General features: G+C 46.2%; 6 protein-coding genes across 6 annotated transcripts; 5 read left to right on the top strand and 1 right to left on the bottom strand.

Moving 5' to 3' along the window:
• Positions 1-282: 282 nt before the first annotated feature.
• Positions 283-2,050, top strand: J4E85_009925 (uncharacterized protein; the record flags this gene model as incomplete). The annotated part of the gene is made up of 3 exons (XM_051474143.1): positions 283-769; positions 947-1,369; positions 1,602-2,050. 3 exons carry the CDS (start codon positions 283-285, stop codon positions 2,048-2,050), a joined length of 1,359 nt encoding a protein of 452 aa, XP_051321930.1.
• Positions 2,051-2,807: 757 nt separating this feature from the next.
• J4E85_009924 (uncharacterized protein) lies at positions 2,808-3,602 on the top strand (the record flags this gene model as incomplete). Its single annotated transcript, XM_051474142.1, has 1 exon — positions 2,808-3,602. The coding sequence occupies one exon, from the start codon at positions 2,808-2,810 to the stop codon at positions 3,600-3,602; it is 795 nt and encodes a 264-aa protein (XP_051321929.1).
• A 213-nt stretch (positions 3,603-3,815) lies between these two features.
• On the top strand, positions 3,816-5,825 carry J4E85_009923 (uncharacterized protein; the record flags this gene model as incomplete). The annotated part of the gene is made up of 1 exon (XM_051474141.1): positions 3,816-5,825. The coding sequence occupies one exon, from the start codon at positions 3,816-3,818 to the stop codon at positions 5,823-5,825; it is 2,010 nt and encodes a 669-aa protein (XP_051321928.1).
• A 712-nt stretch (positions 5,826-6,537) lies between these two features.
• Positions 6,538-7,272, top strand: J4E85_009922 (uncharacterized protein; the record flags this gene model as incomplete). Its single annotated transcript, XM_051474140.1, has 2 exons — positions 6,538-6,679; positions 6,734-7,272. The coding sequence occupies 2 exons, from the start codon at positions 6,538-6,540 to the stop codon at positions 7,270-7,272; spliced, it is 681 nt and encodes a 226-aa protein (XP_051321927.1).
• A 3,056-nt stretch (positions 7,273-10,328) lies between these two features.
• On the bottom strand, positions 10,329-11,211 carry J4E85_009921 (uncharacterized protein; the record flags this gene model as incomplete). Its single annotated transcript, XM_051474139.1, has 3 exons — positions 10,329-10,349; positions 10,457-10,893; positions 10,983-11,211. 3 exons carry the CDS (start codon positions 11,209-11,211, stop codon positions 10,329-10,331), a joined length of 687 nt encoding a protein of 228 aa, XP_051321926.1.
• Positions 11,212-12,341: 1,130 nt separating this feature from the next.
• Positions 12,342-13,300, top strand: J4E85_009920 (uncharacterized protein; the record flags this gene model as incomplete). The annotated part of the gene is made up of 4 exons (XM_051474138.1): positions 12,342-12,365; positions 12,533-12,995; positions 13,060-13,187; positions 13,235-13,300. The coding sequence occupies 4 exons, from the start codon at positions 12,342-12,344 to the stop codon at positions 13,298-13,300; spliced, it is 681 nt and encodes a 226-aa protein (XP_051321925.1).
• Between the last annotated feature and the right edge of the window lie 3,139 nt (positions 13,301-16,439).

Below are 16,439 nucleotides of genomic sequence, written 5' to 3'. Positions count from 1 at the left end.
ACAGTGGGTTAATACGGCGTTCAGAGTGGACTGGTACGGCTCTGGAAGTGGGCGCATTACTAGGTACCTTGTGCAATGAAGTCACGGATACGCTGAGAGTCGAGGACGTCGCCGGACAAGAGCCCACAAAGCTTATCGTGATGAAGACTTTTCTTTCAGGGTCAGCGTTCGTGACGCCAGGGATTGTCAGTGCCTTTGATCACAGACTACCGTATAAGTCTACTTGATGCGCGTGCTTTCACGCACTGAACAACACGATCGTTTGCAATCTATGCAGTCAAGATGCTGTCCAACGTGTCGATTGATGGGCTACCACGAGTCCCATATGCTCCTTCAAACTTGTCCCTTGTATCACTGGCGCAGTCTTCCCCAGCGATAACTGCCATCTTGCTAGGGCTTGTGGCCGTCCTCTCGATCGTCGTTAGTAACAGCGAAAAGCCGAAACCACCGCTAGCAAATCCTCCACGCTGGAACCAGACCACCCTATCAAAACGAATTGAGTTCCTCAAGAACGGAAGGGCCATACTTAGCGATGCAAGGAAACGCTACGGCAAGCAGCCCTATAGGCTGATTGTCGACACGGGCGAATGTCTTATCCTACCTCCTGAGTATGCAGCAGAGATCCGTAACAGCATGGATCTTAGCTTCGCACAGGCAATAGAGAAGAATTTCTCGGGACATGTTTCCGGCTTCGAAATGTATGCCGTCTTGCTCCACGAACAAAGACTTGTCCAAAACGTCGTGAAGGACCAACTTACCAAATACCTGAGTAAGAAGCAAGCAAATACATATGTATTACGAAGCTAACAATGCTCGTCAAGACGTCTTAACAAAGCCCCTCTCGGAAGAAGCAAGTCATGCTCTCGACGTGATATTCGGCCAAGATACGGGTGAGATGACTTTCCTCTTCGTCTCAAACAGATGATGCGAGCTAACCACCTAGCAGAATGGAGAGAAACCATTATAGCAGACAGCATTCTCCAATTGATCGCCCGTCTCTCCACCAGGGTCTTTCTCGGCGACACCATGTGCCGCAACACGGTGTGGCTCGAAGCTTCCAAGGCCTACACGGTGGCAAGCTTCACCATGATTCTCAAAATGACAGCCCTCCCATCCTCCTTGAAGTTTCTCGTTCCCTGGTTCTCCTCCGAGGCGAAGAACGTCACTAAACTCGGGGCTACATGCCGCGCAATCCTGACCCCCCTTCTGGCCGAGCGTCGAGCTCTAAGAGCCGAAGCTAGGAGAAACGGCAAACCGGAACCTGTCTTCAACGACATGATCGATTGGTTCGAGCAGAAGAGCGGCGGGACAGGATACGACCCAGCTCTTTATCAACTTGCGCTATCTTTCGTAGCGATACACACGACCAGTGAGCTGCTAACGCATACTATAACCTTGCTGGCGAACGAACCACACTATGTTGCGGCATTACGGGAGGAAATCGTGAGGGTACTAACAGCCGACGGGCTGACCAAAGCGGCGCTCGCAAACCTCACATTGATGGACAGCGCCTTGAAAGAGTCGCAGCGGTATAGACCCGCCGCATTCCGTAAGCCATTCAGTCGATGAAGTGAAAGAACTCCAAGCTGACCCTACCCCAGTAACAATGCGCCGTCAAGCCCAACGCACCGTCGTCCTCCCCAACGGCCTCGTCATAAAAAAAGGCGAGCAAATCGCCGTCGACGGCTTCAACATGTCAGACCCCACCGTCTACCCCGATCCACACAAATACGACATATACCGCTACCAGCGCATGCGCACCAGCACCGACCGCGCCACAGTCAGCCAGTCGCATCTCGTTTCCACCGGTCCCAATAACCTGTCATTTGGACACGGCGTACAAGGCTGCCCCGGCAGGTTCTTCGCTGCGAATGAGATGAAAATCGCCCTGTGCCATTTGCTGCTCAAGTACGATTGGCAGTTGGCTGAGGAGACGGATCTGGAATCGAGGTTCTTGTTTGGCGAGACGGAGGCGCTGAGTAAGGGGAATAGGCTGAGGTTTAGGCGGAGGAGGGAGGAGATTGATTTGGAGGGGTTGGCTTATGTGTGAGTGGGCTTGAGGTGGATGGGTAGAGTAGCGATACACCTGATGATTATGTTCGTGTAGCAAGAAAGCGTTTTATGTAGGCCACTATTCCTGGTAATCGGCAAGAGATCCATGGATTGAATCGGCACGGCAAGAAACATTACTCAGGGCTGATGAAGCGACTGCTGACATGTAGTTCGACGCATCGCACGTCTTCGTGTACCAAGGAATTACGTGAGTAGGGTGGATAGAACAGACGGCCCGTCTCAGCACGCTGTTGTGTTGCGGTGCGTGGTGTTGCTGCAGGCGGGCGGGCGTGACGAGGGCCGCCAAGGATTAGCGCGTGGCGAGTTCGACCGCACGCCGGGCTTCCGCGTCACCGCGTGCCGTCTCACCTCCTGCACTCCATCCACCACCTGTGCGCATTCCGATGCTGGCCATGAGACTTTCGCATCTGCCTATCCTGTTGTGCTAATAACCGACGAGACTTCCGACACTATGTTGGCCTTGCTCGGAAGACATGATCGTACACCAGCACCGGCGAGTTGATCAAAGTCTCCGGGGTGATGCGTCGCGGTGGGAAACCTTCGGAAACATTACAGTAATCAGCCCTCGAGATGGCTCAACGTCGGCATGATTCTTGAAGTGTACGAAAAGTTTCCGTTCGTACAAACGATCCTGTAGATGTAGGGATGTATATATACGTGTCACGAAGCCAGAGCAAAGAGGCGATACGCGCATCAGTCTGGTCACTCTACAACCTCACCCTTCCCAACTTACCATGTTACCGCAGAACCAGCAGCATACAACGACCGTCTGGCTCTGGCCGACGGGCCTGTTCCCTCGCCGGATCGTCTACTACCTCCGCGCAAAGAACATCACGTCTTCGATGCTTCACGAGAAGAACATCCACCTCATCCCCCTCTTTCTTGACAAAGACGCGCCGACGCCAGACATCGTCCCCCGCCCTGGCCTCGAGGCCCGTCCTACCGGAACCTCGGTGCCGGCACTGCGCATCACATACGCCGATGGTACGATCTTCTGGATATACGAGTCGAATGCGATGATGGAGTACTTCGAAGAAGTCTTCAGCGTGGCCAATGGGTATCCTGATGTGAGGGGCGCAACCATACAGCAACGAGCTCGGACGAGAGATATCTTGAGCCTGCTCTCCGATGCCGTCACTTGGAGTAACGTCGCGCTTGTACATTCGCATCCGAACACGGTGTCCTGGTCGGGCTTGACAGAGGACGAGATGAGTGAGAGTGCGGCAAAGCATGCGCGTGGCAAGTTTCACATGCTCTTGTCGCGGTTGGAGGCTCGGATACAAGGAGACGTAGTTGGCAAGAAGAGCCAGAGCTTGAGTGGTGATGGCGCAAACGTCACACTAGCGGACCTCTGCCTCATGGCCCAGGTGGAGTATATGCAGGAGATGTATGGTCTCGATTGGGTGGCCGAGCATGGGGTGTTGAGAGTCTGGTATGATAGAACCAAGGGGCAGAGTTGGGTTGTCAGAAGGAGTGCGCTGCAGGAAGTTGAGAAAACAGGGGATTGGACCGGAATGCTTGGCATGTAAGAGCGGCGGTATGTAATTTAAATATGCTCAGTCGAATCTGTGCTGCTCTCAGTCGTAATTGTGCTCTGTTCCGCTGTTCCGATGTCGTTGCGCGGCTCTTGAGGTGCGAGGGCTCGGGGCAGCCGCCAAGAATGAGCTGAAGCGGGGCGTCAGTCCAGCCACTTCCGCGGTCATGCGCACCGTCCCACCTCGCATCTCACAGCATGCACACCTATGGAAGCTGACGCGCGACCGCCAGCCAGAACCTCACCCTTCTCAGAACCCGCCGATGAGAGCTCTATTCGTCTTCTCCGCTTCTCGCAGCCCGAAGATGGCGTCTTCGTTGGCAAGCTGCAGAAGTTCACCATCACCAGCGCGCCTCATTACTACACAGCCAGCTATGTGTGGGGCGAGCGCAAGTACAAAGGTGCAAAGATCAATCTGAAGAATGGTGGACTACCCATCCTACACAGCCTGGTACCATTCATCCATATGGTCACCCGCCATGGTGACTTCAAGGCCACAGACTGGTGGTGGATTGACTCGCTGTGCATCAACTTGGACGATCCCAGCGAACGCGAGAAACAAGTGCGCATCATGGCAGACATCTACAAAAGAGCCAGGCGAGCGATAATCTGGCTGGGTGAGGAGAAAGAAGATGGTAGCGACTGCACCGATGCCATCGACTTCATGCACTACCTATCCACCTTGCAGATCGGGTTCAATGGAGACGACCTTGCCATGCGCAAGAAGCTAGAGAACTCTGAGTTCACCGACAAGTGTGTCGCCGTCAGCAATCTGCTCGCCAGACCATGGTGGACAAGGGTCTGGACGTTACAAGAGTTTGTCTTGCCGAGAGAGGCGAAACTCTACTGTGGCAAGGGTAGTATCAGCCGCGGAAGGTTCAAAAGTGCCATCTATAGCATCTTCCTTTGCAGTACCATCAGCAAAGACTTCGAACACGAGCTTGTTCCGCGGAAGCTCTTTGACGGAGCTTTCAATCGCCGTCGCATCCATCAATGGCACACTAAGCCAGCCTCAATCGGTATCAATCTGATCGCCATCATGGCGTACCTGGGTAATCACTCCGCCACCGACAGTAGAGACCGCATTTACTCCGTGCTAGGTTTGATCACTGAACAAGACCGAGCGCTCATCGGACCTGCCGAATATACTACCAGCATTGCGCACCAATTCGCACGGCTTGTTCGCTCTTTCTGGAACGTTCATCGATCCCTGGATATCGTCTGCTTCGCGCATCTATTTTGTCCCAACGCTGCAGTCAGTGACCCAGGCGTCGAAGATCCCGTGCCTACCTGGGCCCCAGACTGGAGGACAACCATCGATTTCGCATCACCTGTGCCGCTAATGGCAAGCCAAAGTGCGTGTGAGCATATTGGAAACTTCAGACCACTCAGATCAACACGCTGGAAAGCAATGTACGATGCTCCGGGAGAGAAATTGAGGAAAGAGGCAGATATTTCCTTTGCCGAAGACCTGAAGGAGCTCCACTGCAACGGTGTCGTGCTGGATACTATTCACGGGCTCGGTGGGCTTGACGAGCGGGAATTGCGATGCGAGAGCTTCGTCTGCCGCGAAACCGGTCATGACTTGATGCAATCGCGACAAGACCAGCATAGCGTCTCGCGAGTCGCAAAGCAGCCTACCGAGTGGCTTGAAGCCATAGCGCGATCCTTGGTCATCGATCGTCGAGACAAATACCTTTGCTTCCAGGCGCCAGATCACTACATCAGCGACTTCCTCTTCCTCTGCCATGCCTGTGTTGACGGCGATCCCGTCGACTGGAGCTTTGCAACATGGTTTGAGCGCAACCGTCATGTGATGTTTGGCAACGTGTCGCTCGAAGACATAGTCCGACAAATACCCACCAAATTTTCTTCACCTGCCCCAACGCTGCATCGGCCACCGTCGCATCCCGTACATCAGATGAACGATAAGCTCGACACCTTTCTCTCACGCTTCCACGATACTGTGCGAAAGAAAGCGCGCCGGCTGATGGTTACCGAACAAGGCTACGTTGGCATGGCGCCGTGTCGCGCAAGACCCGGCGATGTCGTGGCTATCGTGTTCGGATGCAGCATTCCACTTGTCTTACGAGGAATGGCGTCGCAATCTGCGTGGCAGGTTGTCGGCGAGGGCTTTGTACATCACCAAATGAACGGCGAGATTGCAGACGAGCTGAACAACGGGACGCTCAATGTACGTCGGTTGAGGCTAGTCTGAGCTGCCGCAGCTACTTCTTACGCGCGTGATGCGTCGATAGAAAAAAGTGACCAGCGAGCGGTACAGGGCATGCAAGGTAATCGGTGCCTCTGCTATAGCTCAGCCTTCTGGTCCGACATCAGCCTTGTCTGTGTTGGTGCACCTATTGCCAACCCAGATGACCCGAAACATCTCAGCATCAAAATTCCTCGAGCGAGATCCGTGAGCCGCTAGCCTTCATCTGCTATGATCCTCCCTCTCTTTCAAGACGCGCGACGATGCTGCAACTTTCCTGGGCTTTGTGCAAGGCTTGCAAGTTCCTTTCCCGTACCAGGCTGTGCGCTAATCCACAACACTGCGATAAAGAAGCCCACTTCCCGCAGCTTCTTGAAGATATGTCGAATCACAGGTCGGATGATCATGTCATAACGCCCGGCGATGATCGTATTGGTTGCACGAAGGGGAAGTATTATTCTTGGGCGTCAAGAGTGCGCCGATTGGGGGCCGTTTCGCTGTGTGATACCACAGCCATGCGCCACTTAGCATCGTGATTCGCAGCACATGGACCAGGCTACAGTTGAAGTACGATACAATGAAGATAGGCTTGTTGCGCCTATGTATAAAGGCATGCCTTCTGGACTTGCTGACGACTGTCCACTTACCCTACCCGCTCCAGCGTCAGGCTCTGACACCTTGCCTCGTAGCGAACAAGCCGCCCAAAGATCACTCCAACATGTCCGGCGACTTTTACTATCCCCTCGCTCCACTCTATGTCAACGTCAACGACAAGGTGGAACTGTCGTGGTGGTCAACGTTTGCCGAACGACTACAGTTCTGGTGCTATGAGGCCAGCACCAATCCAGATCTAGGTTACAGTGCGGCCCTCACAACACATCTCCAAGATCATGTTTGAACTAACAGGATTTTAGTATACGAGTACGACATTCCGCAGAATGGCACTCAAGATCTAGCGCTGCCAATGCTGGAGCAGGACGTGAAAGATTGGAGCGGGCCTGTCAGTTGCGGTGTCAAGTTTTACGAGAAGGGTGGAACCGCGTATATCTACGCCGCTTCAGTCACCATAAGCTCTGTTGCGACTCAGCCCGCATCAGTCTTTGCTTCGGCGTCGACAGTCACGTATGAGCGCACCACGACAAGCGCGTCTGCTTCGGGCACGGCATCTACCGCCGTCAACACAGGCAATACAGCACCGCCAACCGTGACGCCCACCAATCCAGTCGTCACCGCAACCACGAGCGACAGTGCTGGTCTGTCCACAGGCGCAAAGGCTGGCATCGGCGCCGGCATTGGTGTTTCCGCAGTGCTTGTCGCGGCGGCTGCCTATCTGTTCTATCGCAACCACCGCAAGCTGAAAGACCTTAACTCACGACTTAGCTACCAATCTCAAGCGGAGCAGTTCAACAAGCCTCCGGGTGTTGCGGTCGCGCCTTATAGAAGCAATAGATAGTAGCGCCTAGTTAAGAGAAACTCTAGAGGACAAATTAACACTTATTTAATAGTATTTTAATTAATAACTAATACTACACTATTACTAATATTTTTTTACTTATTTTTAGTATAATATACGCTATTTACTTATTTTTACGCCTATAACTTAGGTATACTAATATAGTACTTTAGCTATTTAAGCTTTATTTTCTTTTTTAAATAGTTTTTTTATAAAGTTTATATTCTTTTTACTTATAATTTTTTTTATACTTTATTTTTATTAAAACTTAGTAAAAGTATTAATTTAATACTTAATAACTTTCTTTAATATACTTTTTTTATTATTATTTTAGTAAAAGTAAAAAACTTATAAAAAAATATACTAGCTAGTATATAAAATAATACTAGCTTTCTTAATATTAACTTATACTATAACTATATTATTAGTACTTATCTTTTATTTAATACTAGTAATATTTTTTTTAAATACTAAAACTAAGTTACTACTAATATTATAGCTATAAAGTTTTTTAATTTTATACTATAGCTATAAAGAAAGTAATTTATTATTAAAAAAAAAAGTAAAAGTAAGTAATAAGTTAGAGTTATTAAAAATTTAACTTAAAAAAAAAGCTTTATAACTATTAAAGTATATAAATATTTATTTAGTTAGTAATATATAGTAAATAAAAAAAAGTACTTACTAATATAGTAAGTAAAGTAGGTATTAGAAAATAAAAGAATATCTTTATAAAACTTTTATTTATTATATCTAATATACGTAGTACTTAAGTATCTTAGTACTAGACTTTATACTTAATAAATATTTATAAATAGATATTATATTAATAAATTATAGTACTAAAGTTTTTTAGTAAAAAATTAAAAATATTAAAATATTAGCTAAAGGCTTAATATACTAAGCTTTATAAAATTTATAACTTAACTAATTATAAGTAGACTATAGAGGCTTTACACCTTATACTTATTCTTATATACTTATATACTATTACTTATAATACTAGATTAATAAATATAATTACATAGAAGTAATAGATACAACAGGCTGTATAGTGAGGCTACAATGTCGCAGGTTTAGTCTTCGCCGCAGGCACCGGTACAGCTTTCATAGGCATGCGCTCGGGGCGAGACCGGTGCTAGTATCGCGCGCTGCGCTGGCAGGGTCTCTTGGTCAGTTCCGTGGTATAATACTACCCTGTTGTCGTTCCTTCCATTGCCCCGCTTGCACATCTCTGAATGTCATGACTAGAGAACGGAAGCGGAAAGTGTAGTCAGCTCGACTAGAATGACCTCTCATTAGTCTTCAAACGCGTGTCTGAACCCCACACGAAGTCACAGCAGCCCTGGCCAACCTCTATCTCCGACTTTCGAACCCCCGCAATGTGCGTGCCCAAGGTTTCTCTCAAAAAGACTCAGGCTCGAGCGCGAAGCCCAGAAGCCTTGTCTGGATTGCTGTGCTTCTGAAGCCCGCCAATTGACGATGATGCCAAGTGTATGGCGCAGCCCATGTAACGTGGCCACCACCCGCGTTTTCGGCTACGGCTCAGCCTCACAGAAGCAATCCTGAGCTCCCCTCAACAACAAAAATTCAATTTCACACTTGCGCCGACACACCTGGACTCACAACTTGGAGAACACCAGATCCCTAGATCAGCGACGTCTGCCAGATTGAATATGCGCGACATCGCCCCAACGTCTATCAGCGTGCTCCGACCTGCGGCATCGTGTTCCGCATCGTGCTGCATTGAGCTGCATCGTGGACCCACTCCACATAATGGCAACGATAGAATAAGGCATACTGGCATCTTGTGGCTTCAACATGGCGGTCCCCTCCATTCGTTATCGTGAAAAAGAAACTCGCTTGCACATCGGCTAGTGTGCTGGATGGGGGCCATTTCGCTACACTGCGCTCTCAGCCTCACGCCACTTCGCCTCGGGATTCGCGCGTTATCGATCGAGGCTGCACAAGACTTGCTGGCAATAAAGCTAGATATATGCGAGGTAGAGATAGGCGGATCGCAGGCTTCTACAAAGCTGCTGCAGCAGCTGCTGCACTGGCGTACAACAACCTTTCCGTTCGACTCTCCACTTTCTCTATCTCTACCCTTCGTTCAGCTTGCAACGCCGACAGCGTCTGGATATGTCAGGCGCCTTCAACTATCCGCGCGAGGAGCATCATGTGGTCCTCAATGTCGATGACTCAGTGAATGTAGACTGGTGGTCGACCTTTGCGAATACCCTCGTGATCCAATGCTATGAACGAGGCGACATCGAAGCAGGGCAGGGAGAAAGTGCGATCCATCACAGCCTCTCTTATCATCGCAACTTCGCTAACATTGAATCTAGCCTTCAGCTTAGATATCAATCAGAACGGAACCAAAGAATGGTCGCCAATCTACCTGTCCCGACAATTTGATGACTGGTCTCTTCCCGCAGGGTGCATACTTTCGATCGAAGAAGCGGGCGCCGGTAATATCGGAGGTGCCACGATAGGCGTTACCTCCGCCACCTCTTCTCAAGCCGCATCGATATTCGCGTTGTCTTCGACTGTAGCGTTGAACCCCGAAATATCATCTTCGCCAACGCCAATGCCAATGCCGATGTCATCTACGACCGCAATCTCGAGCCCTGCTAGCACAGTACCATCGATCCCGTCGACACCCACGCCCATAGGGCCGACCGATGCTACCGCAGCAGGTGTAAATAGCGGCGGCGGCCTATCGACTGGCGCCAAGGCTGGTATCGGTGCTGGTGTCGCGGTGGGCGCACTGTTTGTCGCAGCAGCGGCATTCTTATTCTACCGTAACCGTCGCAAGACGAAGGACATGGATACCAGGATGAGTTATCAGCCCGAAGCTGAAGCGCAGCAGTACGAGAAGCCACCTGGTGTTGCAGTGGCGCATCACGCAGTCGACCGGGATACAAAGTCATACAACAACACCCCAACTTGGTCGCAGGAACTTCCATCGCCGCATGTGCCGCCGTCGGAGCTTGCGGCTACTCGATGACCATGCGAAGCCTTGGAGAACAACAAGGAGGAATGTATTTGATCTGCTATACGACGGCATTATGGAACTACTGAGTTGCGAGACGAAGAATTGGAAGGACAAAGGGAATAACATACCACATACGCTCGCGTTACAATCTCAATAGTATCGATAGACTCGATATGTATCACTCACCAGATCAATGGCATGCTCTCGGCCCTGCGCCTTGATCTCAGCCTCCACCTGGGTCGCTCTGAGCTTCTGCTGAGCGTTCATGTTGCAACGCTGTGTCGCTTGATCCATGCGCTGCTGTACTTCGATTGGCCGACTCGGAGGAAAGACGTATCGCGGCAAGGGTCCACGCTGCGGCCAGACGTTGTACACACGCAATGCATTATTCAACCCAGGGACCACAAAGATGCCGTCGGGATGCGCCGCGCAACTGAACCCAATCCAGTCTGTGAACCCGGCCAAGCTGAGCAGAGGCATGCCGCCGTATGGCAGCTGAGGCGCGCCCGGGCTGCGCGTCACGACCTTGTGGTCGAAGAAGAAGCCTTCCATCACGTTTTTGAACTCATAGTCTGCCATGTCTTCTTTCGCGAACATGCCGCCATACGTGAGACTTCTCTTCCCTGCCGTACAAACACGGGTGAGTCAGCAGTCGCTCTCGCGCAACCCGCGTACAACGGCTCGCTTCATCCAGAGGTAGTGGAGCACTCACAGATGTTGTCAGAATCCGGGCAGCGCGACACCTCCGCGAAGCTCGAGAACGCCTCTGGCGTTATGTATCCAGTGCCTCTGGGATCAAGCTTCGCGAAGAACTTGTTCATCAACGCCTCGAACGCGGGTGTGGGCGATCCGTTCGTGTAGAACATATGTTCGGTCCAGCCTGATGGTGGAGGCACCGGCTTCTGAGGCCGGGGAGGGAGCGGCGGTGGAGCGCCGGACATCGCGAGTGAGTGACAATGGCGCGCGAAGTGGGTGTCGCTGCGCGTTTGTCGCGCGACAGCGATGCGTTCCTGATGCGATACAAGGTGCCGCTGCCACGAGCCCCAAAGTCGAGGATGATCTTGCGGTTGAGCGAGGAAGAGGAGAAAGGCGGGGCAGGACAGCTGCCAGCATGGCCAAAACACTATGTTCAGCTGAAAAGCCCTTCCTGATTACGCGCCTGGCAAGCGAGTGGCGCATCTCGTCAACTTCCAGGACGAGCAAACCTGTCACTATTGTGATCCATGGACAGTGTCGCGTGAGCGTTTGAGGTTGCTTGACTCACAACACGAGCCCGACACCACCTAAAGCCGAAGGAACTTCATTGTAGGTAGCAGAAAGGAAGGTGGTGAGTCCTCGATTGGTTGGCATGCAGCAGCTCGCTTGGCCGCTGCCAAACCCGGACGAAGCCCTTGGCGTTGGAGACTTACAATACACAACCTCCTCCAGCTAAACACGACCATGTAGAGATCGTCTTCTCAGGTTTGTCACGGCGAAGCTGGCATATTTGCGACCTGCATGACGGATCGCTGTAGCTGAACGCCACGGGAAACATATTCGCTCACGTTCCGCAAACGTGCTCAAATCCGCGCAGGCAGCACTGTCGTGATGCTGAATGTAAGCCTTCCGCACGTGCACTCTCTTACGCCCGGCGAGGGAGTTCCTGCAGGCTCTTACCCTCGTTCGCTTCGATTGAGCGAAATGTTCGTCCCGTCTCCTCTTCTTTTTCTTCAGCTTGTCTGCCGCGCCCGCCTAGACTCAAAGGATCATGGCGGCTAGTGCGAGACTGGAGATGGCGCTGTTGTGGAATAGACATAGGAAAGTGACGACACGCCTGTGCGCAGCGAGCGCGAGGATATAAGAACTCTTTCGCAGTACCTTGTTCGCTACGTGCTCAGCAAGTGTTAAGAACCGGAGGTTACTCAGTATCACATACGCCGACTGTCTCTTAGCTCATTCGCAGGACTCACGATACATCATGAATCTCAGATTCTTTGGACAGGCTGTGGCGCTCGCCTCCTGTTTGCTGCCCTCCGCGGTGTGTCAAGCAGGAAACACCTCATCGCCCGTCTTCACACCCGAGCTCAACACCATGCGTACCCTCTCCGTCGGATTCGTACGCATATCTTCGCAAGTCATAGACCTCATGCGCTTACCGTTTCCAGGTCATATTTCCCGGGTTTGAGCTCCTAGATGTATTTGGCCCCATGGAGATGCTGACCATTGTATGAACCCAACGATACTCACAGTCCTCGTGTCTCAGCGCTGACAGCGTCCATGTAGCTCTCGGCCTTCAACAAGATGACCCTCTCCGTTATCGCCGAAGAGACTGGCCTTGTGCCCGCTGGCATGCAGCCATACGGCCCTGACGACTACAGCATGCCGCCGACCGACTTCGGACACGTCATCGCGCCTCGTGTAGAAGCAACCCACAACTTCAAGAACGCGCCGGCGCTCGATATCCTCTTCGTTCCCGGTGGGCTCGGCGTTGTGACCCTAGACCAAAACAACGACACTGGGGTGGCAGACTTTGTCAAGATGCGCCTCGCTTCGCTCGAGTACCTGGTCGGCGTAAGCTTCGGCGTAGCGACGCTTGCGAGCGCCGGTGTGCTCGACGGCAAGAAGGCGACAACGAACAAGTCTGGGTGGGCGTGGATAACGGAGCGCGGACCGAACGTGACGTGGGTGCCGCAAGCGCGCTGGGTCGAGGACGGTACTATCTGGACTACGTCGGGAACCGCGTCTAGTATGTGCAATCGGAAGGACCGCATCGCGGAGGCGTCGACGGCGCGATTACTGACATGACAAAGGTCTCGATGCGACATACGCCCTCTTGAGCAGATTCTACGGCGCGCAACCGCTCAACTACCTGCTCAACGTGATTGAGTATGCGCCGCACCTGGACCCTGCCTGGGACCCGTACGCGACGACTTTCAATGTGAGTGGCTTCGATGAAGAGAGAGACTGCGCTGACGAGAGTTCAAGGTCTCCGGTTCGCACAACTCGTCATGGCAGGGTTGCGTCAACCCTGTCCCGATGCCTGTGCGATAAGCAAGTATGTCGGGGAGTGTTTGTGTTCTCGTCGCGTTCGCGAGAGTTCGACACAGTCGCGACGCCTTCGCAAGAGATTGTTAGAGTCGCGACAATGTGTTAAGGTTAAGACGATGTATTAGAGACGCGGTGCTTAAGTTTTGCGCAATTATGTAAATTTTAGTTACGCGCACTATAGAATAGTTATTAGAAGTAGATTAGATTAATAAAATAAAATCTATTATTTATTAGTAATCTAGTAATTCTATTTATAAATAAACTTATTATTTTATAGTCTATAAGCTAGTTCTAAAAAAGTAAGATTAATTTATTAATAAACTAATAGTTCTATAGTCTAAAATCTATAGTAAATTTATTACATAGATTTAGCTACTCTACTTCTAGCTAATACAAAAGATAGTAATTAGATTTTTTAAAATATAAGCTTTATAGAGTTACTTATATAAGTATACTATTTCTATCTAAACTTTTTTACTTCTATCTAGAGTACTATATATTATATCTTACGCTAACTATATTAAGTTTTAGAATATAAACTCTAAATTCTAAAAAATATAGTATATATACTCTAATACTAAACTTAATATTCTTCTATACTTAGACTAAAGAGATAAGTATCTAAGAATATAGAGCCTAGAAGAATATACTACCTAGAAGAATATAGAGTTTATAGAGATATAGAGTTCTTATAAAAATATAAAGTTTTTATAATATATAAACTAACTATATTAGAATTCTAACTTCTATATCTAAAGACTATAAAAAGTAGTTAAAGCGTTTATTCTATACTAAATCTAAAATAGTATAGTATATAGTAAAAGGCTCTACTCTACTAGTAAAAGGCTTCTAAATTATAGTATTAGACTATATAATAATATTATAATAAGCTACTAAAAGGCTCTAAATAATACTATATAGTATAAAGCTTTAGTAAAAGGCTTCTACGTTCTAGTAAAAAATAGATAGAATATACTAAAAGACTATACTAAAAGACTATATTAAAAAGCTATATTAGAAAGCTACTATATCTAAGTAAAAGGTATTTAAGGTATAGCTACGCTATATAATAAAGAATATAATAGTAATTAATAACTTAATAGTCTATCTAAAAAGATACTAGTAAAAGACTTATTATATATAGGTTTCTCTTTATATAATATAGTAAATTCTCTTCTATCTAAGAAGCTAAGTGTATAATATTATATATAGTCTATTCTATTCTAGAGATATATAAAGTAGCTATTTTATATCTATTATCTCTTATCTTAGATAACTCTAGGCTTAGATAGTCTAATCTATCTACTTAAATAAAAGCTTAGAGTCTAAGTTAGATTTATTCTACTTTTATAGTTTTATATACTATAATATATTATTACTAGTAACGCTAGTTTTATTAGTATAATCTACTTATATTCTTTAGTCTATAATCTCTATAGTCTATTCTATAGCACTAGCTTATATAGCGCTTTATTAACTATACTATACTAGTTCTAATAATAGTATCTACATTATAGCCTATTACTTCTTATTCTCTATATATATTATATTTTTAAGTCTACTCTATATAGTGTATATTACGTATAATATTATATTATAAAGTACTTTTTATTATATAGTTATCTTCTTTAGTCTTTATTTATACTCTACTCTCTACTTTTATTACTATTACTAGCTATATCTATACTATCTACGCTTTTATAATTATCTAAATTATATACTTCTACTATTTAAAAAGACTATAACCTATTCTCTACTAGCTCTATTAGTAACTCTACTAAATAGTTTTCTAAATTACTTTTATAGATTATCTTAAGAAATAGCTACTTAGAAGAGAGTTTCTTTTATATATAGCTTATAAGTAATAGTTCTACTACTTTATAAAGACTACTAATATTATTATTATATTAGATAACTATTTCTATCTAGTTTTCTAGTCTTAGAATTAGCTTCTACTCTATAAATAAATTTAAAATAAACGCTTTTAGTAGTAGTATAAAGATACTAGAACTAAACTTTTACTTTAGTATTTACTAATGCTTTCTATATTCTAAGTACTAGTTCTAGTTATAATACTTAGCTATATACTTAACTTATATTAACTTCTTCTCTATATTACTACTAATCTTATAGAAGAGTTATTCTCTAGTAACTATTACTATACTTTACCTTCTTATACTTATAAGCTTTCTCTATCTTCTTAGAATATTCTCTAGCTATTTATATTCTAAGTAAAAAGTAGATATTACTTATTAATACTATATATTACTTATAATTTCTATAGTTTTACTATAATATATAGTTACTAGTAGCGTATAAAAACTCTATATCTTACTAGTAGATAGCGCTCTTTTAGAATACCTACTCTCTTATTATAAAAGAATAAGCTTACTAGCTTATAAATTAGAAATAATATCTATTCTCTATATTATTTATAGCTCTACTCTATATACTAGAGCTAGTACTATAGTATTTATAGTTATAAATAGTTATTTTCTACTTCTAGCTACCTCTCTTTATATTTCTAATACTACTTTCTATTCTTTTAAACTTTCTACTATTATAACTATCTTTACGTAGTTTATTATTTTAGCTACTTTACTTATACTAATCTTTTCTAACTATCTTATAAAGTTATAGTACTTAATCTTATAGTCTAAATATATAATCTTATTCTATTATACTACTACTAAGTCTTATATACTAGTAATAGTTTCTACTAGTATATAGTCTAACTATTTCTTTAATTATTAATTAACCTACTTTATTATTATTTTCTTTCTTATTTACTTTAATAGCTAATCTAACTCTTTCTTATTAGATAAGATATTTTTATTTAACTATAGATTATTATAGGCGTAGTTAATAAACTATACTAAGCGCTTTTTTATAACGCGCTAATAGAGCTACTATATAGTATTCTTTAGTATACGCGTAATAAATAACTATATACTTTCTACTATATCTAAAAGAATATAATAGATAATATTATCTAGTTCTATATATTAGTAGATTTTTTCTACTACTTTACTTATATCTTTATTCTTCTAGAGCGCGTTAGATATAATTTCTAGTTCTTTAGTTAGGGTTAGGGTTAGGGTTAGGGTTAGGGTTAGGGTTAGGGTTAGGGTTAGGGTTAGGG

Source organism: Alternaria conjuncta, assembly GCF_024043145.1.
Source record: "Alternaria conjuncta strain BMP 0040 chromosome Unknown scaffold_20, whole genome shotgun sequence".
In the NCBI taxonomy this organism is placed as follows: Eukaryota; Fungi; Ascomycota; class Dothideomycetes; order Pleosporales; family Pleosporaceae; genus Alternaria; species Alternaria conjuncta.
This window is presented reverse-complemented; position numbering and strand designations above follow the sequence as displayed.